This window comes from Sander lucioperca, chromosome 4 (assembly GCF_008315115.2).
Source record: "Sander lucioperca isolate FBNREF2018 chromosome 4, SLUC_FBN_1.2, whole genome shotgun sequence".
Classification (NCBI taxonomy): domain Eukaryota; kingdom Metazoa; phylum Chordata; class Actinopteri; order Perciformes; family Percidae; genus Sander; species Sander lucioperca.
Window position 1 is genome coordinate 17966004 of NC_050176.1, and position 27940 is coordinate 17993943.

General features: G+C 39.3%; 1 protein-coding gene across 2 annotated transcripts; it reads left to right on the forward strand.

Annotated features, from left to right (window-relative positions):
• On the forward strand, positions 1-27828 carry zgc:92360 (uncharacterized protein LOC436988 homolog). 2 transcript variants are annotated; one of them, XR_004897200.1, is made up of 12 exons: positions 1-505; positions 5142-5272; positions 7587-7678; positions 12091-12173; positions 13125-13237; positions 16048-16194; positions 17573-17656; positions 17893-17955; positions 20537-20608; positions 25093-25324; positions 26344-26879; positions 26910-27828. XR_004897200.1 is itself a non-coding variant. In XM_031289416.2 (11 exons), exons 1-11 carry the CDS (start codon positions 418-420, stop codon positions 26370-26372), a joined length of 1134 nt encoding a protein of 377 aa, XP_031145276.1. In that variant the 5' UTR covers positions 1-417; the 3' UTR covers positions 26373-27828. The 2 variants fall into 2 exon arrangements, 1 of the variants encoding a protein (XP_031145276.1); XM_031289416.2 differs by having other exon boundaries at positions 26344-27828.
• Positions 27829-27940: the final 112 nt, after the last annotated feature.

Sequence of the window (27940 nt, forward strand, 5' to 3'; positions counted from 1 at the left end):
GTTCACATACACCTCCCCTCCGCGCAGGCAGACCGGGGGAGTTACGGTGATTTGGCTTCAGAGTTCAGCACAGCAGCACGCGCCTCTCAGGCCACCTGAAGGGTGTCATCACTGGCTTTTATAGGGCCGCAGTAGAAGAGAAAAAAGAGAATGGACGTCACGTTTCCACTTTTTGAAGAGGCCTTGATTTGATTTTTCTTCGGTCGGAGGCACACCTCGCCCATGGTGAAGGCGCATACCTGTGAGGACTTGCCCGCAGCCCGTTAGCTATAGCCTATAGGACTCACGTGGGGGAGCCGAGTCCGAGGAGACCCACCTTAGCTGCTTTTTGTGGCTCGACGGCGCCCCCCTCTCTCTCTCCCACCCTCCCTCTCTCTCTCTCTCTCTCTCTAAAAGCGGAGGAATCTGAAAACTGAAATGTCGTCAAATGAGAGAGCAACGCGAGCATTGAGGGAGATCCTGCAAAACCCTGAAAATGACGCTTGCGCAGACTGCGGCGCCCCAGGTAAGATAAAAAAATATCACGCCACATTATCTTGAATTGCTGGGATGTAACGTGCAGGAGGTGCCTAGCATTTACCTGTACCAACACGGTAGTAAAGGTTGACTACTACTTGATTTTTAACACAACACTGAACGTGTCAAACACTTTCTTTTGTGCCCTTAGTTTCTGACCTTAAATGTGCGGCAGGGTGAGTTAGGAATTTAGAGAGAAGAGCTTTCCTGGATTTGGCTACTTGCAGGTATAGCAGCCAGCACAGGTGAAGCCTTTTAGTATTTTGTGTCGGAGGCTGCAAGAGAAGAATCTTCAAGTCTTCAATGAACAAGTCTCAGCATGCAGAATGAAGGGCTTGTACACACCCTCACTTGCTTTTAGCCCAAATAAAAGGTCCTCTTGGAGATCCTTTAGCTCTCCTCCTTAGGCCCTTACACTGACCTCCTTGATTGTAGGTAGCTTATAGGAAGTATAGCTACTGCCCTACAAAGGCTAAGCTGTCAACTGAAGAAGGGGATTTGAGTTTAAAAGGGTTTAAAGGTTTTAGGCTGGCCACAAACTGCGTAAAATGTATTGTAGGCCCAAAACCTTAATTTTACACCTTTTTAGTCCGATTATTTTACCCAAAGAAATCACTGCCATAACCTATAAAAACTTAACAAAGATCAGAATCGGAAAAGGATTTATTGCCACAATATGTTAGACTTTTGTGGAATTTGCCTTGGTGAATGGTGCATACATAAACAAACAAACAAACATATTAAACATTAATATGAAATAAACAATGAATACAGAAACAAATATATATACATACAAAATTTGCGTAAGAAAAAAAGAAGAGGCTGAATGGGTTATAAGATACTGCATGCTGCCTTTGGTTAATTGTTAAGGAATGTGGGAGGGAAATCATTATTTTATAGTTAAGTTTTTTCAGTTTTCCTTTCCATTTTAAGTTTTTTTTTTTAAGACATTACAAGATATTACTTGGCTAATGTACAATCAATTTAGGGATTCATTATTTCTCTGTAGGCTATTATTTATCTTAAATTCAATATAGGATATTATCCTACACATTAATACGTGTATGTGATTTAAAAATACTAAAAATCTCATACCTTTGACCGTTTGCTTCTTTGTCATATTTGATTGGCAGTTTGTGTTTTGCTGTCACAATAGACCTTTTTCACAGCAGACATTTTGTCATAGTAGGAAAAACACAGGACTGAAATTGCAAACCTTAACGATGGCTCAATTCCATCAAGTGTCCCAGTAAGCTATTTCAGTGAGTCAGCATGCACCATACCAGGGCCTCTCCTAAGTGGAATGCAGCCATCATTAATGGTTTTGAATAGGGATGGGCGATATAGAGAAAATCAAATATCACAATATTTTTGACCAAATACCTCAATATCGATACCGGCAGGGCTCTAGAGTGCGACCAAAATTTGTAAGGGTGCGACTAGGATTTTTCCTAGGTCGCACCAGTGCACCTAACGTCCTCGCATCCGCTGCCTCTCCACGAACGAAGCGATGTCGTTTATATCGATATGGTTTAATGTTGCGTTAGATGACCCATTCCTTCTGTAAAGCCGTGCCTGTGTTTGGATCTCTCCTCTTACTCTCCGCGCAGCCCCGCCCCCAATCACTCACACACAGCCCACCTGCGACATGCAGACAGACACAGCGCTGCCGGTCCAAACTGCTGACATTTGTCTACAGTTGTAATTGTTATTAACACAGCTATATATTGTTAAGTATGAGAGGGAAACCTGTATTGGTACCAGTGTTTCCGCTGGTAACTCTCTGTTATTGCAGCCGCCACGGCAAAAAACACATTAGAAGTTATTAAATGCAACTACTTCAGTTCGTTGAGTAGGCTAATAGTGTGTGAGACGGAGCCTGCTGGACCTGGGCGAGAGATGTGACCCATGGCCACATTATCATAGTTCATAAAAATGCAGCACAGTAATGATACAGATATTTCATAGCCTACACAAGACGTGTAACGCCGCTGACCTGCCAAAGCGCATTCCACCCGTGCTGGACCAATTCATAATGAGTCAGCCGTCACTCTGTGAGCAGCATACGCTTCAGTCCATCGTACTCCCCTTCTCTCCCCCTCTCTCCGTCTGTCTCCCTCTGTCTTTCTGTCTGTCTGTTTTTTGTTTTTTTTTAAGATTTCGGCCTTTATTTTGATAGGACAGCTGAAGACATGAAAGGGGAGAGAGAGGGGAATGACATGCAGCAAAGAGACGCAGGACGGAGTAGAACCCGGGCGTCATCTCTCTCTTTTAATCAGTCTGTTATTGTTGTTGAAAACAAGTGAAGGAGCTTTCTCAGAGATATATATATATTTTAATATATCCTAAGCGGTTTATTTCAGATAACTTTCTGAATGTGTTGGCAGCTGTATATTTTCAAACTGGTAAAGGAAACCCTGTCTTTGCATTTTATTTGAATCACAATAGGTTTTAATAAAAGAGCTTGTGAGAAGTGGCTTCGACTTAAAACTGAACATTTAGCCCCCTTTGTAAAAAAATACAGAGCTATATATTGTGTATCGCCATTCAGCGTTAACGGCGACGCGAGGACAAATTTGGGTGCACCTAAATTTTGTGCTGGTGCACCTAAATAAAAAAGTTAGGCGCACCAGTGCAACCAAGGCAAAAAGTTAGTCTGGAGCCCTGATACCGCAATGATATTGTAGTGTTGACTACTGGTGCTTTCACAAAATATTTACACAGTGAGATTTTTGATAAATAATCATCAGTAATGTGGATAAAGTGGGTACAGGCAAATAATAGAACAGTTACAACAGTCTGATAAGTTCAGAAAATGACATCACTTTACTGTAAAGCAGCCTTTAAAACCAGGAAAAGACAACACTTATGTCATATTACGATATTACGACATCCAAAATCTAAGACGGTATCTAGTCTCATATCACGATATTGATATAATATCGATATATTGCCCAGCTCTAGTTTTGAATACACCTGTGCTTTTCCTACTATGACATGTCAACATGTCTGCTGTGAAAAAGGTCTATAAGACTCCTCTGAATGCGTATCATTTATTTTCTTTATTCATTTGCCACCTTATTCTCCGTCATTGATTAAATATCTTTGACTTTTGGTGCGTTGGTTTGAGAAAACCAGTAAACAGAAGTGGGTTTAGGGTTTCCCTCGGAAAAATTGGTTAGAGGAGAGGATAAGCATGCAGGAGCTGTGTGATGTTGCCCCGCTGCTGGTTTTCTACGAAGCCAAATAAGTCTAATATTATACTTAATAAAAATGTAATAATTTCTTCTGACTGTACCTTTGGGTCTCAATATTTGTGGTAGTAATGTTTCACTATTTGTTAGCATGTATTAGGTTAACAAATTGTTTGGACTAATTAATCTAAAAAACAATTGATTTATCGATAGCATAAATATATAAAATAAATAATCATTAGTTGCAGCTTTAATGTTTAGCCATACAAAACATGCAGGCTATGTATTGACTCCCTGGACTTTATAGCTTTGATCGATTAACAAGTTAAATATTTGCATCCTCTCGCTCTTAGCCCCTCCATCTTTCATCTTTCAATCCATTTTTTTTTTCTCTCTGTCACTCCATACTAGGGCTGGGCAATATCGGAATTATATCGATATCGTGATATGAGACTCAGGATTTCCCACAGAAAATTTGACAACCTCAGCCTGTCAGTCAATAAATAGGGCATAGTGAACACAGTGGTGCCTGCCTGTAACAGAGTAAGTCTAACGTTAACCCATACTGTGACAACTTTCACCTCGCCGTTATAGGTTATACGCTGTCTGCGTGGAGTTTTGAAAAGTGTAAACACACTTGCAACCGCTTTACCGGCATTCCCGTGACTCACTGTGACTTTAACAAAGTCGACGTTGTTTCGCTCCGTCAGCGCCACAGCTCTGTGTGTGTGTGTGTGTGTGTGTGTGTGTGTGTGCGCGTGTGTGTCGGCAGTCGGAGCTCCGCTCTCTGTCAAGATGCAGAGACGTCAGATATGCTTTGCGCTTATGCGCTCTCGGGTACTGAAATTTTCCACCGTTTGATTTAGAGTGAATCTGTCCTCGGTAGTACTGACGTTATTTACAGAGAAAGGGAGACTGGCGTTGGTCACGGTTTGGAATGAAAGGGAGAAAACAGGACAAAGTAACACGGCGGATATCGTTCATACATTTTTTTTTTTAACAACATAGCCTAGTTAAGGCGGCAGGCGTGTCTTGCTTAGGCGGCCGCCTAAGCTGCAAAGTGCTGCGGGAAACCCTAGATATCGTCTTAGATTTTGGATATCGTAATATCGTGATATGACGTAAGTGTTGTCTTTTCCTGGTTTTAAAGGCTGCATTACAGTAAAGTGATGTACTTTTCTGAACTTACCAGACTGTTCTAGCTGTTCTATTAGTTGCCTTTTCCCCACTTAGACATTATGTCCACATTACTAATGATTATTTATCTAAAATCTAAGTGTGAAGATATTTTGTTAAAGCACCAATTGTCAACCCTAGAATATCTCCGCGATATCGATATCGAGGTATTTGGTCTACTACATACCCACCACACCACCTCTTCTCCTATCCATCCCCATACTGCATTTGTTCTCTCTGTCTTCCTCTCTGCAGATCCCGGGTGGGGCTCCTGCTCCCTGGGGGTGTTCATCTGCTTGGCCTGCTCTGGGATCCACCGCAACATCCCCGCCATCAGCAAGGTCAAGTCACTGAGCCTTTCCCACTGGGAGGACCACGAGGTGCAGGTGAGACATGACGTCTCTGAGGCTAAGCTACTAATGTTACCATGGCAACTACCAGCATAGGGTGAAGTATAGGCCTACATGCTGCCTCCTGTTTATGCCCAGTATACGAGAATGTTCATGAGATATGTGGTTTCGGCATGCTAGTTTAAACGGAAATTAGTTCTTCTACTGGAGCTAAAAACACTTGTGTGCATAGGAGATCGCTTTTGGCTCAAAACTCCGCTTAAAAACCAAAACGTAGCAATGTAATTGTAGCCTGAGGGCTCCAATAATGTAAGAATGAATAGCTGTGAATGCTGGAAGGAGTTTTTGAGTCTGGGGATAAGGATAGCCTCAATAAACAGGATTTTTAATCACTAAGACCTTTGTTGTCCTTTTTAAAGTAACATTTCACTGGTTGGGAAGGGTTGTCCTCACTGTATTGGGGTGATAATTTGAAAAATGTTGGTTGGGTGATAAACAATTTGTTTCCATAACAACCAGCTGCCACTTTTAGTAAAAGTATTGATGTGTAAGCCTACCTCAAAAATGCTAAAAAAAAAAACTATGTATACTGACTTATTACATATGATCACAGTGGCAAAAAAGAAAACTGTGTTTGCTGCTTGGTTACTTATTTCCATTCTGCTTTTTGTCCTGTACCATGGTTGGGTTATCATGTGTTCTTCACCACAGGTCATTTCTCTTAAAAAATGTAAGAAAACGTTTTCGTTGGTCTTACTCATATTTTATTCTCTTTAATGGAATAGTTTGACAGTTTTCTGATGTCAAGAGTTTGATGAGAAGATCAGAACCACAGTTACGTCAGGTTAGCTTAGCATTTAGACACAAGGACAGGAGGGCTAGCCTGGCTCTGCCCAAAGGTAGCAAAATCTGCCTACCAGCACCTCTAAAGTTCACTAAATTAGGTTTGTTCAATCCTAGTCTTGCTTTTGCCAGGGAGGAGAGTCTGGCTACTCCACACAGCATTCGGGGATGGGAGGAAAACGTGCTCCGGTCTAAATGGCATTTCTTTAAACCAATCACAATCGTCTTGGGAGAAAAGCCATGGTGCCGCTCCAAAATAGACTCGGAAAGAACTTGTTTTGCTGGAACGTGTACGTTTTAAAAGTTGTTTTAATAGAAACCTCAGATTGGACAGATAGTCTAGCTAGCTGTCTGGATTTACCCTGCAGAGATCTGAGGAGCAGTTAACCATAGTGTTAGGGTTTAGGGAAATGGCAAACCCAGGGCAGTGGTGAGCTTGATGATTTAATAAAATAAAAATCCATACAGCCAAAAGAGTCCCGAAGACAGCAGGCAAAAATAGTTCCAAAAATGTTGAGGAAGCCAAAAGAATAGGAATCACAAAAATTGGAACACCGAGAAAAAGGGGGGTAAACTTACACACATGCTAACACAATACAATGATCTGACAACAGACAAAGACAACACAGAGACTAAATAGGTAATAAGGTAAGGAGGGTGAAACAAGGGACAGGTGACACAAGGGCTCAGGAACAGGTGAAACACATCAGGGACATGACATGGGAGAAAACAGACTACAAAATAAAACAGGAAACTGTAACATACACAACCATGACACATAGTCCTCATAAATCCACCGGAGTTTAAAATTACAACACAAAGGAAGCAGAAGGTAACGGATATCCGGCCTAAATGAGTGAAATCCGACGGATTTTCCGGCGGCAACGGAGCAATCCCGGAAGTGGAATATCAAGAATATAGACTAGTTCAACCCATACCCAAACTGTAGGCTACATTTACATGACACTCATTGTTTTATGGGGGTTAGTCTATGCTTGACTGGCCATATCCAAACATTAACTGTTACTATAAGTTTGCAGAGAAATCATTTTTTTATTTTTATTTTCCAAATCTGTAGATACTGTATCATATGTCCTCCCTTATAGAAGTGATTTATTTGCCAAATTTTGCAAAATACGGTACCACTTAAAGTTCCCATTATTCATAATTTTAATTTTTTCAAAAAGAATAAAGTGCACATCAATTATTTCAAATGTTAGGACATCACATTCTTGCCCAGGACATTCCTGACACTGTACAGGGGATTCACATAAACCAGATGAATAATGTTACTACTTTTCACATTGTTATCTAAAATATTTGTTGCATTTGTCATCTCAGCTCTCTGATTTACTAGTTTCTTTCACCAATGGAGTTTTTATTCCTGTTGACTTTGTTTACCAGTTGAGCAGATTACAAAAAAAGTGTAAATGTAAAAGTGTCAGGTAATGTGCCAAGGTGTCATTCATCCTTAAAATAGTCTCATTGTATGTGTGTGTTTTGTTAGTTCATGGCGGGGAATGGTAACGAGCTGATGAGGAGGAAATATGAGGCAGCCGTTCCGGTTTACTACTACAAACCAAACCACAAAGACGGCCAGTGAGTAACCATAGCAACACACATACAAGCATGCAACGCTTTATACATTATCTGTTTTAAACACACAGTAGTTTTTTGTATTTCATACTACATTTGCATGTGTTTACCAGTGAGTGTGGTCATGGGTATCCATGGATGGAGGTTTCCTGTTTTTGTTTGTGCATGTGCATCTCTGTGTGTTTGCATGGAGAAATGAGCTATTATTTTTAAAGAACGTGACACACATAAGAACTTAAATCCTTACATAAACCCAGTAGTTTATCTTTAAGTGTTCTGACATTACCTTATTTCTGTTAAAAACCCATCTTTTGAATTTGTTACCAGCCCCCCTCCAACCCACCCTCCCCGCTCAGTCTAAATTATTTAAGACCGAAGGAAGAAGAAGCATTTATATATCCTTTAAAGGTCCCATGACATGGTACTCTTTGGATGCTTTTATATAGACCTTAGTGGTCCCCTAATACAGTATCTGAAGTCTCTTTTATATAGACCTTAGTGGTCCCTAATACTGTATCTGAAGTCTCTTTCCCGAAATTCAGCCTTGGAGCCAGTCCTACAATGAGCTTTACTTAGGATGTGCCATTTCTGTGTCTGTAGCTATTGATGAGGAGAGGGGGGGGGGCAAGGTGGAGAGTGGGGGTGTGGGCTTGACCAACTGCCACTTTGCTCATATGAAAGCCATGATGCCTCTCTCTTTCTCATGGGCAGGCCAAATTCTCTGGGCGGGCAAAGCAGAGAAAGGGGAGGTAACCTTTCTCCTTATGACCTCATAAGGAGGAGATTCCAGATCGGCCCATCTGAGCTTTCATTTTCTCAAAGGCAGAGCAGGATACCCAGGGCTTGGTTTACACCTATCACCATTTCTAGCCACTGGGGGACCATAGGCAGGCTGGGGGAATGCATATTTAAGTTAAAAAACCTCATAAAGTGAAATGTTCATGCCATGGGACCTTTAACACACTTTTCTTTGCCCTTATGTCACTTATCAATCCTGATCTTGACTGATTTAATAGTTTTCCAGTTCAAGTGGACCTCGCTTAATATTAGATTTGAAAAGCATCCTCTCTAAATTGATGGTTTGATAGGGAAGCTGACTTGCAATGTCATGTTCTCATTTACCTTTTGAAGGTGGTGTTTTGGAATAATACCTGCAAGGTTGCAGGGCTGAAAGCTCTTTTCTTCTCCCATTCTGAGCAAGTAGTTGGGAATGCCGATAATCGGTCTATCCCTACAACTCATCATCTTTATTAGTAATTATGGGGGGAGGTAGAGTGTGTGATGCATTTTATTTGCATCAGTACATTTCTTGTATCAATTCAGTCAGCAATTTTACACCACACGGAAATATGATTAATAAAGTGAATACTTTGTACTACTAATGTGTGTGTGTGTGCGTGTAAATCACAATCAGCCGCAGTTTGAGGATATTAAACATTTTAGACTCCTCTCACTGTGAAATAACTATTCTAGACAAGAAAATTGCCTTGCTCTCTGCCTGAACACAAACACTAACCATTTCTCATTAACAGTCAGTTTCTCCCCCCTTATGCTTTTTCTCCTGGTCTCTAACAACTTATGTCCATCCTCTTCTATGTTTTAAATGTCTTCTGTTTTTTAATGTTTTGTTCTAATGCCTTAATTCCTGCAGCTCTGTCTGGTCTCTGCAATTACATTTTACAATGAAAACGTGATTTGATTTTGTAATATTACCACTAAATGACTTTTGGCATTAAGTCTTTGAACTATAGTGTCAGTGTTTGCAACTGGTAAGGGCATGATTACTACATGACATCATCACTAATAGCTAGAGGTGCGACGAGTTCTCGTCCCCACGAGATTAAACGTGACGAGATTTCTCGTCGAGGTAGTCGCGATATCAGTACACAAGTGCAGAGCAGCAGCCTTGAAATCAGCATAGAAAATCCCCCGGCTGTTGTCCAAAGTTGACTCTGAGTTTACTTTTGCAGAGTGATAGCGGACGAAAATAACACCTGTAAAACCCGGCGTTAGAACATTAGAGAGTACCGCTGCTCTCTCTCTCTCCCTCTCTCTCTCTCTCTCTCTTGGCCGACACACGCGTCCGCAGCGTGCAGTTCACTGTGGCGCTGTCTCGCGCTGACCACTCTCTTTCTCTGTTAAAATGAGTCGGGAAGCGGACAGCAAAAGCTAACTTTACTTTTAATGATATTAAACAAAGAGAATGCTCTCCCTTAGTCCTAATGGTCATAAATCGATACTAGAGTTGCCTACTTCCTTGTTTACTGCTGCAGTGAGTGAAATGCAGAGGAGGAGAAAAGAGTATCTGTCTTCCGGCAGCTAGCAGGTCCAGAGCTTAAGTACAACCCATATGATCCTTATAAATTTATAAAAACTTTAGATCACAGAAAGCAGGTTGCGTTTCACAGCTGATGAGAGAGAAGACCACTGATGTGTAGGGCTGGGTACCAAATTCAAATATTTTTAGGCACCGTATTGAGTATCGAAAAATGCCTCCTCATTCATTACCTAAGGAGTAAATCTCATCAGTCAGCAAGCCAATAAGCATGCTGCATGCTTTTACCAAGATCTAATAATGCTTGTGATTGGCTGTCTAACTTTACAAGTCGTACAGGCAGGCAGGAAAAAGTCTACGTTACGCACAGAGACGGGGCTCACGTAGTAGGAGCTGAGAAACAAATTAAAAGATTTGTGCCGTATGTAATGGATTTTAGTTTTGTTTTATAAAATTAGCATTGAAAAAAAGTTTAGGATCCTGTATCGAAGTCACGGTATTGGTACCGGTACGATGCCCAGCCTTACTGATGTGCAAGTCATATTTGAATAGGATACATTTTAAATTACATAACCATATTGTGAGAATAAAGTCAAAGCCAACCAACACCTTTTATTTTAAAAGCATTTCTGAAACGTTTATTGTCGACTGTCTCTTTGCTGCAGAGATGCATTCTCTTGGGCCGCCTCCAGATTACCTGTAGACACTCTCTGACTGTCTCATAGTGTGTTACTGCTGCTGCACCGGGCAGCTCCCATACAGGAATGTTTGGAATTGTATCAATGTGAAGCAGCTGGGAGTTTTTGGAAAAGGAGCAAACCTTTCCATGTGGCATACAATGATACACAAGCGGCCACAGACACATTTAAGTCACTTGTTGGCAATGTCTTTGCCTGACGGAAAAATGTTGTGCGTGTGTTGAATGGAAGGAGTAGCTCACCACTGTATCTGTAAATATTTGCCTGACGGCTCAAATCTCCACGCCCTTCCCTCACACACACAAACACATTTATACACACATGTAGCACCTTCTTTGATCATTTGTAATAAAGACCGGTGCAGAGGAAGGTGGGTGAGAGAGAGATTCCTTCTTGGTTCACTGTATGAAAAGAGCTAAATCAGCTGGATTTGTATTGGCCTCAGACAGAGAAAGTCCGTCTGCTATAGGAGTCAAATTAGGATCAAACGCACAGACATGAGGATAAACAAGTGAATTGTCGACAAAGAATAGGATTTCTTCAATAGTGTTTTAATCCTGACCCAAGTTTGCGATAAGGGTTTTAAATAAGCTAGTTTCTATGTTTTATTTCTACTAAAACTTGTGTGAGGTATCAGGTTAACCCAGACATGATATACGACCTGAGTTTTTTTTTCAAAATTGAATTCATGGTAGGAATTAAGTAGACTTATAGTTAAGTGTCTTTTAAAGAAACACAGTTGCAGAAAAAAAATTAAATGGCGACACATTTTGGGCGCTTGGTATGACTTAAACTTATTTTTTTTACTAAGGTTCTTTGACATGGTAGCTGTATTTTTCTCGGCTTCTGGTGCAGGGTTGTTAGCTTTGTTATCTAGCTAGTTGAACAGCTTATAACAAACATGATTGAAAAGTTGTTATATTTTAGGCTTTTTCCCTACTAAATATATTTTCAAGCATACATTTCTGAATTGTGTGATTTTAAAGTTACAATTCAAAAACTCACACTTAATAGTATGTTTGCTGTTAGCTTACCAACTGGGCTAGCAGGCAAGCCTCTAGCTAACTTGATAATAATCAACAAAGTGCTAAATTGTAAACACACATTTCAGTCTCTATGCCTATGAACATTAAATGAGGATTATGTTTAACATTCTATTTACTTCATACTCATTTTACACATTTTATAAAATGTTTAAAAAGCATTAGACTTTTACTGAAATAGACAGTAAATTTGCTTTAGAAAATGTTAGCAAATGAACTGATCTACTTGAGCAGAATAGCCCTTCCCAGTCTTGTTTCTTTTTATGTATCAACCTTCACTATGCAGCCCAACCTCTTTCTCATTTACCACAAAGTTTGCAAGATGTCTTTTAGTCTGATATCAGCTGGTACTATTTTACAAGCTAGCTCTATTGACATTTCATCTGTTTGTGTGTTCAGGACGTTGAGGGAGCAGTGGATTCGAGCAAAGTACGAGAGGAAGGAGTTCTCTGAGCCTGGGAAGAGCTTTATATATGAGGAAGGTGAGTGTGTGCACACATACATGCATGCACGCACACAAAGGCATTCATTCTAATGAATTACCTATAGAGCTCAACATTGAGCGCCCACTTTTTTTAACGGCTCTGGTTCCGGAGCTGTTTTCCCCCATTCAATATCTCCATTGACGTTTCATTAAATGTGTATATAAAAAGTTTTAAGTCTGGAACCAAGCCAACCAGCTCCGAGACAAATCGTGACCATGAAACATTTGATGTACAAGACTATATACAGAAACGATTATAAACTTCAGTGGTAGAAGCTTGCTTAAGTCGTTGTGCGGTAACATGCAATGGCGAAAACAGTGAGTTCCATCAATCAGAGATGTCGCCCACCCTTTTGTGGGTAGTGTAGTATTTCTCCATAAGATCGTGAATAAAACATGTTTTTCTTAAAACAAGGTTGATTTCATACTAGGGCTGCACAATGAGTCGCAATTGTATCTTAATCGCTTCATGGACTAGTGCAATATCCAAATTGCAGGGGGGGTTGCACTATTTATGTTAAACCAATCTGAATTAAGTATTGTGGTGCTGCAGAGACATCCCATCCTACAAATTGTATCCTACAGACTAAAGAAAAAATCTTTGTTTGGAACAGATCCTCGCAAAAATCACATAATCATTTTAATTTTTTTTATTTTATTTTTTGTCATTGAAAATGAGAATGATACCAAAATTATCATTCCTTCCAATATCATGAATCACATCGCAATCGCAATATCGGTCAAAATAATCGCAATTTGATATTTTCCTCATATTGTGCAGCTCTATTTCATATGTACTTCTAACTTCTACAGGAGCAGAAACTTTCGTTCACAACCTCAGAGCTTGTGATGGTTTAGATGGCTAATAATCAAAATCCTTATGGAGGAAATTAATTGGATTTTTACTTCCTGAACCACACTGTTGAGTGCTATTGTTGGTTTCCCGCAGGAACTAAAGATGGCATGTTGATGAAGAAGGGGCGGGACAACGTGCAGTTCCTCAGCAGGCGATTCGTCCTCTCAGAGAGGGAGGGGACTCTGAAGTATTTCACCAAATTTGACGTAAGCAGCAGCTTTTTAATTCGACTTTTAGTTGCCACATGCAACTAAACACACACTTTGCCTACACAAAAACCATGCCTCTAAGACACCAGTGACCTACTGTAATTAGACAGCGTTCTAATTAGTCTTGTTTGAATGCTTCCAGCATACACACACACACACACACACACACACACACACACACACACACACACACACACACACACACACACACACACACACACACACACACACACACACTTCAATCATTTATTTATCTCCACATGAAGAAAAATACTACAGGGACACAAATAATACCGATGCAATACAATACATACACAAACTCATGGACCAGTGACACGCAGCAAATCTTCACAATATCACTTAACAAGCATAATACTCACTTCTTAAGGGTATAAGTAGCACAATACTCAGTTCTTAAGGGTATAAGTAGCAGCGTCTCCACCATATGTGGCGGCTGCCAATAATAGCAGATATGGCACAGTACTTTGCAAGTTGTTTAGCCCTCTTTTTGGCCATCCCAAGTTGTTGCAGCCCTCTTACTAGCCACCTGTGTGTGTTTCCTAGGCTACCAAATATGAAAACTAGTAGCGTGCACCTATAGCCTAGCTCTGAGATGGTGTTTAGGAGTGGTTGGTATTTAACTACCTTGGTGTAGAAAGACTCCTCCATGCACACACACACACACACACACACACACACACACACACACACACACACAGACACACACACACAACCATAACACAAATAGCTTAATTAGAGAGCACTTTAAAGACATATAATCAATATTCTGTAGACAACACCCCCGCATTACGTGCTACAGTATTGTTACACACATACACGCAGTTTATAACACACTTTATAATCATACATACCTACCAAAAGCCTACAAAGAGTATCTGTACGTGCTCCCTCTGCTGTGTGTGAGCGTGCTCAGACAAGCTTAAACAGCATTCTGTCCTCTCTGTCAGTGTGGCTGATTCACTTAGTTGTACACCACCCAAACAAATTCTGGCTGGAAGCAGTGTGAGTTATTGGAGATAACTACTATATATATATATATATATATATATATATATATATATATATATATATATATATATATATATATATATAAATATAAATACTAGAAAAAAGACTTTCCCTCTCATTTTTGTATATGGATTTCCATTGTGTTTGTCTTGGCATACAAATGTCCTTTTTATTGTGATCCCCCCCCCCCAGTTCTCCAGGACAGTTTTTTTCTGTGAAATATTTCACTTTTGTATTCTCCTGGTGGCACTGTTATAGCAAACAACAAAACATCCTCATCGAGTCACAGCAGTGGAAAAAAAAGAATGGAAAATGTCGCTCCGGTGCTTCAGGTTTTTAAAGCCAGTGAGCTGGTTGGGTTTCAGAAGAGCCTTGAGGTGTGTGAAATATTCAGACTCAAATAACATTCTGCTGGCTTCGTAGCAAATTTGTCTCACTTTCTCTTGTTGTTTTTTTTTTTAACGCTGTGAGAACCCAATGACAGAAAAGTGTAAACTCTAATCAGTTGTCAAATACCGTGTGAAAAAGTCATGGCTGTGTCAGTTTTCTGTTAAGGTCAAGGGCAGAAGGTACACACAGACAGATTCTGTTCCCATTGAAATTCAAGTCAGAACAGATTAAAGCACAGCTACCATAAACAGGTTTGCTGGGATTAGTGTCGGTCTCAGACATGATGGTTTTCAGCGATGCAGACTGATACGTAGATAATAGCTCTAGATATTATTTTCATGGTTAGAAAGAGCACAAAATGTGGCCTCAAGCCTTGATACTATGTTCTGGTACCATTTTTTTCCTTCCCGATTTTGATTCCAATACCTGAACTTGCGTATTGGCCGATACCAAATACCAATCTGATACCGGCGCGTTAAATAATACATATATTTTATTATGTTTTAACAGCTGTATACTACTATCCCCATATGCATGTGATTGCTGTCATTGTTGTTAAACTCTTTGTGAAACATGAACAAACACAAACATGAACGCCACAGAACTTTCTTTTATTATCCAGTTTGACAATCAGTCATAACGGAAAAAGAACATAAACTACTTTAAAGTAGATTTTCTTCGGGGCTAAATTACATGGTATTGGATGTGTGCATAAACTCGAGTACTTACCGATACCAGCATTTTAGGCGGTATTGGAAGCTTTTCCTTGATACCCTGCAAACACCTTGACTCCATAACTATACTTTTTGTTTTGGCCCAGCTGTGGCAGCAAAAACTCTGTTGTTCACCAAAAAAGGTTTTCTATCATGACTGGTCAAATCAATGAAATGAGGAGGTTTATCAATTGGTCCCAGTCCATTTCATTCATAATTTGTGTGTTAAATATTTAACATTTTGAACAATTTACAGAATTTCTGAAACCATAAGGGCACTCAGAGAGCGCAGATCTTCCATAAGGCCATGTCCCATCTCCCAGTGTTAACGAAAGTGAAAAATAATTTCTGTATCGGCCCCGTGATTCCAAAATTGAATGGGTCCTTTCTTGGCTTAATCCTGCTGACAAACTGAAAACAACCCTTCTTGGCTGAGTTAATGAAAAGATATCATGGTGAAACAACAATATTAAAAAACATGAAAAAAAGAAACTTCTCACATCTGTGTCGTTGCAACTTTTTAAAATCCTACCAGACAAGTTATTAGACTTGGATTTATCCTAAATTGCCTGAAGAGAGGGCACATCTGCAGTTAGAGTATGCAGGTTTCATATTGTTGACCCTTGCATTTCTAATACACACAAACACTCGTCCTCTCCTCCCTCTCTCCTGCAGGCTAAGGAGCCCAAAGCAGTGATCAAGGTGGACACCATCAACGCAACCTTCCAGCCTGAGAAGATAGGAAACCCCAACGGCCTGCAGATCACCTACCTCAAAGACTATAGCACCCGCAACATCTTCATCTACCACGACAACGGAAAGGTCTACATAGCTGTAGTGTGTGTGTGTGTGTGTGTGTGTGTGTGTGTGTGTGTGTGTGTGTGTGTGTGTGTGTGTGTGTGGATCATATAACGGAACCTAAAAAGACAGAAACTGTTTCCTAGTTCCAGTGATGCAGTGTAGGACGGTTAACATTTTATAGACTTTCCTTACCACTTAATTTTCCTAACTGTTAATTGACTTAAATTGCAGCATAAGTTGCCACTCGCATATTTTTTTTATCATCCATCACATTAAAGGGATAGACATGTGTTGAAACTATCTGGTTTGTGTTGTGGGCAACTCATTTTCATTTTCAAACCATCAATTTTGGCGGCTGATGGAATCCATTAGCAGATAACATTCAAGCTTCACATCTATCATTCTGTGTCGTTCATGAAGACACATTGAAATATGTGGAAAGGTTCAGTGTTCTAGTCAGGTTGAGGAGTTATTTGTCTAACATCTGAGACTCAAACACAGCATCAAAATCATTTAGTTACAGAACTGAACAAAGCTAAACATGTTGTTTTTTTTCCCATTTCAGATGTTTACAATATTTAATTTCCCAAACATGGCCAATTTTATTGAATTTTCAATGGGATCTTGTTTTTTTATTATTATTATTATTTTACAAAGGTGCTGTAGGTCATTTGCACCAGTATTTATCCAGGCTTGGACTGTTCCTTTGATTAGGAAAAGGAGGCAAGGAAAGCAGAATAGTGCCTTAGCATCACAAAAACATCTTGCTACAAAACAATGAATAAATGAAATGAATCAATAAAGCTGTTGAGACTGTAGAGCAGGAGGAGCTTGTGATCAGTGAAAGCAAAGGTCAGAGGTGGAAAGTGTACAACAATATTCTACCCAAGTGAAAGTACTATCACTTTGATGAACTTTTACTTGACTACAAGCAAAATTATTGGTATAAAAATCTACTTAACTAAAAGTAAAAAGATGCTCATTTAAAATAAAAAACACAAACTGGCGCTACCCATCCTGCCCATCAGTCACTGCAGTAGTTTCCAGGGCGCTATTTTTTTATTTACATTTTTTTTTTTTTACCCAGTAACGGATCGGATATAAAATGTATCGAAGTACAATACTTCAAACAAAAGTAATAGTAAAAGTACAGATTTTAAAAACTAATATAAATTGTAGAAGTACAGAAAAAAAACTAGTCAATTACAGTAACGTGAGTATTTACAATTTGTTACTTTTCAGCTCTGGCAAAGGCCATATAGGTTTTTATATATATATATATATATATATATATATATATATATATATATATATATATATATATATATATATATATATATATATATATACACACACACACCCTCTTTTACCCTCTATACCCTCTTTTTGTCTTCATCAGGAGATCGTAGACTGGTTTAATACGATCCGTGCAGTTCAGCTTCACTATTTAAAGGTGGCCTTTCCCGGGGCTTCAGATGCTGAGGTGAGCACACACAAACTCACTTCCACACACATCCTGCAAGTCTTCAAAAAATGATACCTGCTGTTGATGATTGCTGAGGGTAAAATGATAATGGCACTGGTTTGATGTACAGTATGTGCCAGTGAGATACTAACATTGATGTGATGTATTAATGCACAAGTTGGCGAGCACTTCTTGCAAAATGGATATTCAGCACTGGTTATTCTTTATCCATTCACTTTGCTTGTTGTTTTCAGCTGGTACCCAAACTTACCCGGAACTTTCTGAAGGAAGGATACATGGAAAAGACAGGTCCCAGGGCAAGTAACACACACACACACACACACACACACACACACACACACACACACACACACACACACACACACACACACACACACACACACACACACACACAAACACACACAAACACACACACAAACACTAATCGAATGTGACCAGTTTTAGCGCAAACCGCTAATTAGCTTATAATGCTAGTCGTCGGGGCACGGGTAAAGTAAAAAGAAATCGCTATTTCTACACCACTAACAAGGCTCAAAATAGCACCACACTTCCACGGTAGCATAATGAGGGTCCCTACATGTAAACTGAAGCATTGAGAACTTTGTAAGTGTTCAGACAGTTTATTAAAAAGATAGTTTATAAAGACAGTACCGTTCGCGTATACAGGCCGGAGCCATCTTGGGAAAACAGTCCGACCAGTCGAATGACGAATGCCGTGCAGTTAGTCATCCATATATTTTAATAAACAGATATAATTCATGCATTTCCATGTAATTACATTTCACAAACGTAATTCCTATCGACCCATTGGGAAACTACGGACCATGGGAGATTTTAAGTTACAGTTCAGCTCACGTTGCACGGCGTTCGTCTTCTTCACGGCTTCTAGCTGAGGATCAAATTGTCAAACCCTCAAATGTACACAGAAATACAAACATATGTTGGGATTAAGCAAAAAAATGAACACAAAGAGGCATCTGTGAATATGCGTGCGGTCACGCACAGTTGCACCGACTCTTTTATATTAGCATATGTGAACACGTGCAGGTGCTTTCCCACATCTGATTCAGACCGAAGCACCTGTACAGGCAACACCAAGCAACCTGACACTCAGCTACACAGCTGGTTCTATCTTCAGACAGACACAGACTCCCAGTTTCATCTCCGTCTGTCAGGCTGACAGATGAAAGGACTCACAAACTTGCTGCTTTGGGCTGATTTGCTAAATGGATGCCATAATTCATTTCCCTCGCACACATATGAGACATATTTGTGGAAGGAGTCACTAGTCGAATTGAGAAGGGAACAGTCTGTTGTTCAGGCGTATGCCACAATGAGAAAATCACACACTTTTATGAAGCCAATTTGGCAGCAGTCGGGGGACATGAGCATCCTTATTATTTGAAGCTCGACTCTGAAAAGAGCTTTAGCTTCTTGTGGACTTCAGTAAACTCTCAGAAGGTGCTGCGTATTCTTGGATAGATCTTTGCTTTCGGTGTGGATTTGGGTCGGCTGCACTGAAGAAGACAAGAGACAGAGTTTCCATCCATTTTCAATATTTTAGTATTGTTGGTGAAACAAAAATGCCCTTTTTGACTTTAACTTTTAGTGCTGAAACAATTGGTCTCCATCGTCTACCTCTACAAAATAGTCAACAACAATTTACATGATTGGTTTGGCTTTTTTGAGAAGTTATAGGCTGAATTATGAATTGAAAATATAATTGACGATGATTAGTTGTAGCCCCTGCCACTTCAATAACCGGCAGTCTAAAAGACAGTAATCAGGAAACTCTGATGCCTGAATTCTTAATAAAAATAAATAAATAAATCATTATCATGATTATTTCGGTCAATATTGAAATCAGGATTATTTTATACGATTAGTCATTGTCTTTTGGAAAGATGTTGCAATTCTTGAATTAAAAAAAAACCCCAGTGAAACAGTTAAACAAATTACCAGTGAAAACACGTTAACCCTCCTGTTGTCCTCGGGTCAAATTTGACCCATTTTCAAAAAGTTTCTATATCTACATGTGTATGTATGTGTGTGTGTGTATATGTATGTATGTATGTATGTATATGTGTGTATATATATATATATATATATATATATATATATATATATATATATATATATATATATATACTTGTATTCATGTATTTCCCCGAATGATTTGTATATGCGACCCAAAGACGTTTGTTAAATAAGTTTGTGGTGTCTTGTAATCCCATGAGGGATTGACTAAATGTTTGGCATGACACAGAAATAAAATTAAACAAAAAAAAAACAAAACAAAAATTATATCACAAATTTGGGTTTCTTTCAACCAAATTGTCAAAAAGAAAATAACGTGGATGGTTCCATACAATGCTCTTCACAAGTAAAGTAAATTATTAGTTCACCACTTTCATTGAATTTGGGTGTTTTTATTTTAATTTTATAGCATTTGAAGAAAAGAATTGATAAAATAATGTTGAAAAAAGCTTCAAAAACATCGGGAAAAGCTTCGAAAACATCGGGGGAAAGCGAAAAAAAATGTCGAAAAAGATGACCAAAACGTTGGGAAAAGAAAGTTTTAATTTTAAGTTTTGAAGTTGCACGGTTGACGGGAAGACAACACAAGGGTTAAACTGTGAAATTACCCTTAATCCTTTTTTTTTTTTTTTTTACAAAAACGTCAATTTAAGAGCAGAATATGAGCCACTTTTAATTTAAAAAACCAGACGGACGCCACCTTCAGTACAACAATGCTGCTTTGTGTCTTTACATTTTCCCTCCTTATCTCTCTCTCTCTCTCTCTCTCTCTCTCTGTGTGTTTCTCTGTCTCACTCACCTCATGTCTGACTTTCTCTGTCAACTCGTTTGTCTCTACAGCACACGGAAGGCTTCAAGAAACGCTGGTTCACTCTCGACCAGAGGCGACTCATGTACTTCAAAGACCCGCTGGTATGGCATCTTTTCACACGCCTACACATATCAGAAAACACTTCCGTATAGGCATTTGTTTATCTTTCAAGACTTTAGTTCCTGCCTGAGTGACTATGGCTCCTTTTGTTGATCACAACCTACCAACAACAGTGACTACGTTAACAAGCACATAATATTTCGGTTTTTGCCCTTATTCCGAAAAAGACGATATTCCAACTAAGCTGTTTACATGGCTAATGAAAGTGAATATTCCGGTTTACATGTAGCCGTTTACCAGTGGTGGCGGACTTGTTGGACCATGCGAACACAGTGTCCCTCTTTCATTCCTTCAACCAGCTTCTTGAAAAGGTCGGCGTAGCGATGTGTGCACATATCTGAAAACCTGTTGATATCCAAGTCTTTGATAATGTTTAAAAGTAGCTGTGTTTCTCCTTCTTCTCGGGTCTGCAGCCTTGCAAACTGTTGGCTGGTTTGTTTGTGTACAGAAACCATAGCAACAGACCTGACTAAAAGCCATAAACAGGCAAGAGGCCATAAACTGGGCGTAAACTGTGGTAAAAACCCCGATTGAGACACATATTCCCAGTGCGCTGTATACATGTCTAAAGAATGCCTCTAAAACCCAAATAATACCGGAATATTCCACGTTTTAATTTGGAAAATGCTATATTCGGAAGAAGGCCTTATTCAGAATATCCAACCGGAATATGCTGTTTACATGACCTGTATCGAATTAGGAAAATATTGTCATATTCGGAATAACGGTGGAATATTGGTGTGCATGTAAACGTACTCAGTGCCTTGATGGTACTTTTGTGCTCTAAAAAGATAAATGAACACTATGAACAGTGGGAGGAGGAGGTTTTCCTTTTTCATCAAGCAAATTAGATTTAGTAGACAATGTTGGGGATATGAAGCCATGACTTACTGGGAAGAGAGTGATAAAAGGTACTTTCATTCATACGTAATGTTATTATATGTGGCGTTGATTGCCATGACCTTGCAGTGTGGATTGCCTCAAAGTGAAGTGGAATGCTAAACCTGCAGAGTGGCTTTATCCTGTAAAGCTACATTGGACAATTCTAGAGACAACTCTATGTGTAAACATGTACTTAATTTATCTGATATCCTTGCTTGAAAGGCAGAGACGTTGTAAAGAGTCATTGCGATAAAAACAACTCCACTCTTATTCAGAGACTTGCCTTGAGAGGGGGTGGCTCAGATTGCCCAAGACTTGGCTACATGCGCATCAGATAACCAAGCCAGATTATCTCAGCATTCTTGCTGATGCAATAGTTCAATGGAGCGGTGCAATGATTATAGGTGACCGAAATGTCCGACTTACCCCCCGAGAATGTTGGACAAGAATAACTGGTAGATGAAAGCAAGAGGAAGTCTAGTGGAGTTGAGTATGGGCTGGGAATATGTGGAGGAAGCTCAAAGCAAGTGTAATTTGATCACTTGGATAATGACTCAATTATGCATATTTGATGTTGTCTATACAATGGTGCACTGTTTATGGAAGTGTTCACACTTGGCTTACAACAAAGTAAGTTAGATTTCTTCTAGACGATTAGGTATTGTCACCTTTCAGTTACAGCAGAGCAGTGAAATAACTCAACTGTATCTTTTTGACATATTGATGCGTTTTATAGGATATAATGAAACAGTTACTTGTGCAGTAAGTGCTGAAGTGCCTGTAAGTTTATGACATCTTCTATGAAGCGATGATGATGACAAAGAAAAAGTGTACACAATTAAATACCCAAGTTAAAAAGCTTTCTGGAGATTATCTCATTGTGATTTTGACATAGAGACCCCCTATAACTTCCCAGAATGTATCGGCACATTGTCACATTTGATTTGCTCAAAAGCTAGTCTATATTCACAATGTTCCACTTATATCGGATTGCTCAAGTGCCGCCGGAAATTCTGCCGGATGTCCTTCTTTTCAGCCGGATGTCCGTTTCCTTCTGCTTTCTTTGTGTTGGAATTTCAACTCCGGTGGATTTATGAGGACTATGGTTAACTGCTCCTCAGATCTCTGCAGGGTAAATCCAGACAGCTAGCTAGACTATCTGTCCAATCTGATAGTTCTGTTGCACGACTAAAACAACTTTTGAACGTAAACATGTTCCACCAAAACAAGTTCCTTCCCAAGGCTATTTTTCAGTGGCACCGTGGCCCCGTCCGGCGCTTAGCACCACCCGTGACGATTGTGATTGGTTTAAAGAAATGCCAATAAACTAGAGCACATTTTTCTCCCATCCTGGAATGCTGTGTGGACTAGCCAGGCCTTCCTCCACAGCGCTGGGGAGGAAGGTCTATCAATATGAGACTACTCAAAAGCTGATGGAAGTTGAACATTAGCAGTGGATCTAGTGATACATCAGTTTTATTGTTAACTTAGCCAGCTCTCACTGATAAGCAAAGAAACTCAAAACAGACACAGTGGAGCTTTTAATCAATGAACCAAGAAAATAACCAGTAGATTTATCGATGATTAAAATCATCTTTAGATGCAGCCCTGAATGTCTAAATTTCATGGCATTCCATCTAACAATTGAAGAGACATAAAGTCAGAGGATCACCACAGTCTATAGGATTCATCCAATTGTTACCATCAATGTGTGTACAACATTTGATGGCAATCCATCCAGTGGTTGTTGAGATATTTCACTCTGGACCGACCAACTGGCCAACAGACCGACATTGCCATCCCAAGAGCTAGCACGGCTAAAAACAGCTGCTTCGGAGCTGAGAGTAGCACTAAACTTAAAGCTTCACTCTCACCAAAATGCAACCTAGGGTCTTTTTGTGAATGTACCCGAGTCAAACTTTCGTTTAAAAGCATAATTAGGACGGAAACGCCACTTTTAAGATAGAGTTTTTGGTCAAATGGCCTTTGGAATGGGAGTAATAGGGGCACTACTATGATAGTATCAAAATCACTATTTTTAAAACATTAAGAAGGCTCGAAACAACATGAAACTTTGCTCGAAGTGTCACCAGGGGCTCTACACATGAACTCCAGTATTGAGAACATTGTTTTGTACACAGAGTTTACCACAAAGAAAGGTTTTGAACAACTCAATTTAGCAGTTGTTGTTTACGCTATCCGCCATCTTGCCAGTCAAAAAGTGTTGATCTCCGAATGCGAATGACTCCGTAGGAGGAAATGTCATTCTTATATGAGGCTCCTTTTTCAACTACAAGGTCAATATTGTTTTTCACTAACGAAAAAACAACAAATAATCCGTGCATTTATATGGAACTAAGCTTTAGGAGCTTTCCATCTTTACTCTCCTCCCTGTTACGTTGCATTTGGAGATCGACTATTTTTGACTGGCAAGATGGACGGCGACCAGAAAAACCAACAGCTACAGTGAGTTGTTAAAACCTTTCTTTTTAGTAAACTCTGTGTACACAAACAATGTTCTCAATGCTCGAGTTCATGTGTAGAGGTGATACTTAGAGCAAAGTTTCATGTTGTGTCGAGCCTTCTTAGTGTTTTAAAGCAGCCATATTATGCTCATTTTCAGGTTCATAATTGTATTTTAAGGTTGTACCAGAATAGGTTTACATGGTTTAATTTTCAAAAAACACCATATTTTTGTTGTACTGCAGTGGTCTCTCTCACTGCAGCAGATCCTCTTTTCAGCTGGTCTCTGTTTTAGCTACAGAGTGAGACCTCTTTTCTTCTTCTTCTGTACTATCTTTGATTGCACTCGCACATGTGCAGTAGCTCAGATGTAGATCATGTCAGCTAGCTAGCTCCATAGACAGTAAAAGAAAGGCTGTTTCTACAACTTCGGTCAGTTACAAGGCAGGATTAGCTGGGAGACTTCTAAATGAGGGCGCACATGTAAGTAGTTCTTTTGTAGATTATGGTGAACTTGTGTGTGTTGTAGCAGTACTTTGCTATTGAGAACGAGGTAGCATGCTAGCGTTAGCATGCTAGTGTTAGCATTAGCGTTAGCATGCTAACTCTACGAGCTAATGGTTGCGGTTAGTCAGTTCGTTTCGGCTTGTGACGTCACAAGCCGTGCCGATTTTGAACAGCTCACCAGGAGACTGAAGGCAGGACACATTCAGAAACCGTATCTCACTCTAAACAGCATGGATGGTTTTTTTTCAAAGTTTGTATGTGTGTGGAAGCACCAAAGACACAAAATATCACCCCAAATCCCAGAAAAAGTGATTTTTTTTTCATAATATGGGCACTTTAAAAATACTGATTTTGATGCGATCATAGTAGTGCCCCTAGCTCTCCCATTCAAAAGACCATTTGACCGAAAACGAGAATACAGTAAATCTTAAAAGTGGCGTTTCCATCCTAATTATGCTTTTAAACGAAAGTATGACTCGGGTACATTCACAAAAAGACCCTAGGTTGCATTTTGGCGAGAGTTACGCTTTAAGAAAAAACAAAACATTAGTTCTTTTCTCACAGTACCCTAAATTCAGAAATTTTCAGTTGACCTATGTTTCTTTGTTCGTAGGACGCCTTTGCCAAAGGTGAAGTGTTTTTGGGGAACAGGGACCACGGTTACAGTGCCTCCCCCGGCTTGCCCGCTGGCACCCACTGCAACGGTGCCTGGCAACACGGTATCACCATAGAAACTCCTGATCGTGGCTTCCTGTTTACTTGCGAGTCAGAGAATGAGCAGAAGGATTGGCTGAAACACTTCAATGAGGTCATAAGTGCTGTGATGTCCCCTCAGGAGTACACAAGTAAGAAGCCGAATGTTTAGCCTTTATAATGAGCCGCTGATCACTTCTATTGTAAGTGGCTGTTTATTTTATTTTTTATAAAGCTTCACTTTTAAAAAAAATCAAAAGAAACGGTGGAGGGTACGTTAAGTGTACTATACTGATGTGGTCTCTGTGAGGCTGTAATGCTCTGTGTAAAGAAATCCATACCGTGAGATGGATAGCGCTTACTTCTGGATCCTTTGTGTTTGTGGTGAAGTAAATGTACAACAAAACAGGCAGTGTATGCCATGCTAACTCTCGTTGACCATGCTAGCATGCTGATGCAGAGCAGGTAATGTTTAACTTTTTCTTGTTTAGCATGTTAGCATGCTGATATTAGCTAATTACCACAACGTAAGCTAAGGCTGATGGGCAGCCAATGTTTTTCTAGACATTTCTCACTGAACCAATAATATCAACTTTCTAGTGGTGCAACAGGAAATGTCAGGAGATCACCAAAATCAGTAGGATACATTGTCTAGGAACCATGCATGTCTGTACAAAATGTAATGGAATTAAATAGAATAGTGTATGTAAATGTACCTGATAGTGTCATCAACAAACTCAAAGATGATACGGCTGTTAAATCATTTCATGCTGTGAATGTGAAATATTAACTTTAGCCACATGACATTAGCAGTACTTTGTAAGCATCATTTTTCTAGCCTTAGATTGGTTTCTTGTGATGGGCAACTCTAGAACTGTGCCACTAGTGTAGACACATACCTGAACTTCCTGCTATAAAATAAATCCACTATTTTATTTTTGCATCTTGCGGAAATTGTAAGAGAGCATTGCGATTTCGAAAAATGTTTCATGTACTGCAATACAAGTCTACATTTATGCGATTATACAAATGACAAGAATGGAATGTTAAAAGCGCGAATAACTTCAAATTCATTAATACCAGTGCTCTTTTGTATTAGCCATACAAAATGATTTGTCTGAATGGGTAACAGAGTACTTTTTCTAACTTTGAACTTTGATTTGTATTCAAGTGGAAGCCTTGTTCAGGCACAGGCATTGATGGACCAGAGGCCAGTGAGACCATCTCCTCTCATCCCATCAACAATCTGTCACAGGATGACCCACCATCAGTCCTGCCACTGAGCACCAACATTTGGCCGTCATCACTAATATGGTCAGACTGGAGCTTGTTCCACGTTCCAATGGTGCTCTTTGTTAATGGGGTTAGAAATGCAAACCAAGATAACCTAGGCATATTCATTGGTAAATGAAAAACAATCAGTAAGATTTTGTATTTGATTTTTCTTTTCTTTTTTTTTTGCACTACTCTTGTTAACCAAAATGGTTAGTGCTATAGTGTCTGGGCAGTGCTATAACATCATTCTTTTGGGATTTTATGTAACACGTTTGAAATTCTAGATGACAATCTTTCCTTGGCTTGTTCAGACATGGCCCCTGTTTCCCAATGCTAATTAAATATGGGCATGTAAAAACGCATTACTTTCTGTGTGCCACTGGATTGTTTTTTTTTTTAACATGGTACAGTAAATAATATTGGAATTTCTAGGTTTATTAGAAATTCAATGCGAAATTTAAGAAAAATGCATTTTTAAGGCAAGAAGTGCCTGGGTCTTCTTGTATTCCATATTTTATACCAAGTGTGATGTGATGATTGACTAATAAGGTACCGGGAGTCAAATGGGTCAGACAGGTACAGACCATCAACTGGACATAAAACACTAATATCTTTGAGGAATTCAGAATTCCTTTTGAGTTATCTCTCTCTGTTTTTTTGTTTTTTTAAAGCAATGTTATTCATTGGTGGTTTTATGTAAACTTTGTAACTACTCTCATGACTTTATATTCAACAAGTAATGCAGTCCAGTTTATGAGCTACATCTGCATCACGCTGCGTATTATACTGTTTCAGTCCAAAAGGTCAAAGAGAGATTTTATTTTTTATTTTTTTTCAAGCAAAGCAATATCTCCAGACACGCTACCTGGACAGTTTGCATCATGAATTAAACATGACTTTTATGATTTTGTATTTTCTAGACTTCTAAGACTAGGCAAAAGCTGATTTTGTAAGAGTTTTTTAGACATGTCAGTACTTCTTTAAAGGATGTACTTGAAAGACAAAAACTGAGATTTGCTAATGCATTGGGATAGAAAAGCAGGAGGCACTGTAAGCCATTACATGGTCTAACAGCGCCTCTCTGTGGCATACATTACATATACAGTACTAAGTCTTTGTTAAAACAAATCATTCAAATTGCATGTCATTTCCCCCCCCAAAGAAGCTAGACCTAAAAAGAAATGTACACATTATAGTGTTTTATATTCATTTTCTGTTTTTGGTTAAAGAGGTACTATGATTACGTATTGATTTGGTGTCTGTTTGGTATGTATATATACTTACTTTAAGAGGCATTTCTGTGCTTCAGCATGGCTGACTGACATACCACATGAAAACATTGATGATCACTAATAAAAATATTTCCTCTGGAAGTTGTCAAGGAATCTCTGTACAAATTTGTCTACAAATTCAGTAACATTAGTAGTAGTAGTAGTCTTTAAAAAAGTCTCTCACTGTATATTATCATTATCTCCTCAAACTGAAGGTGAGCT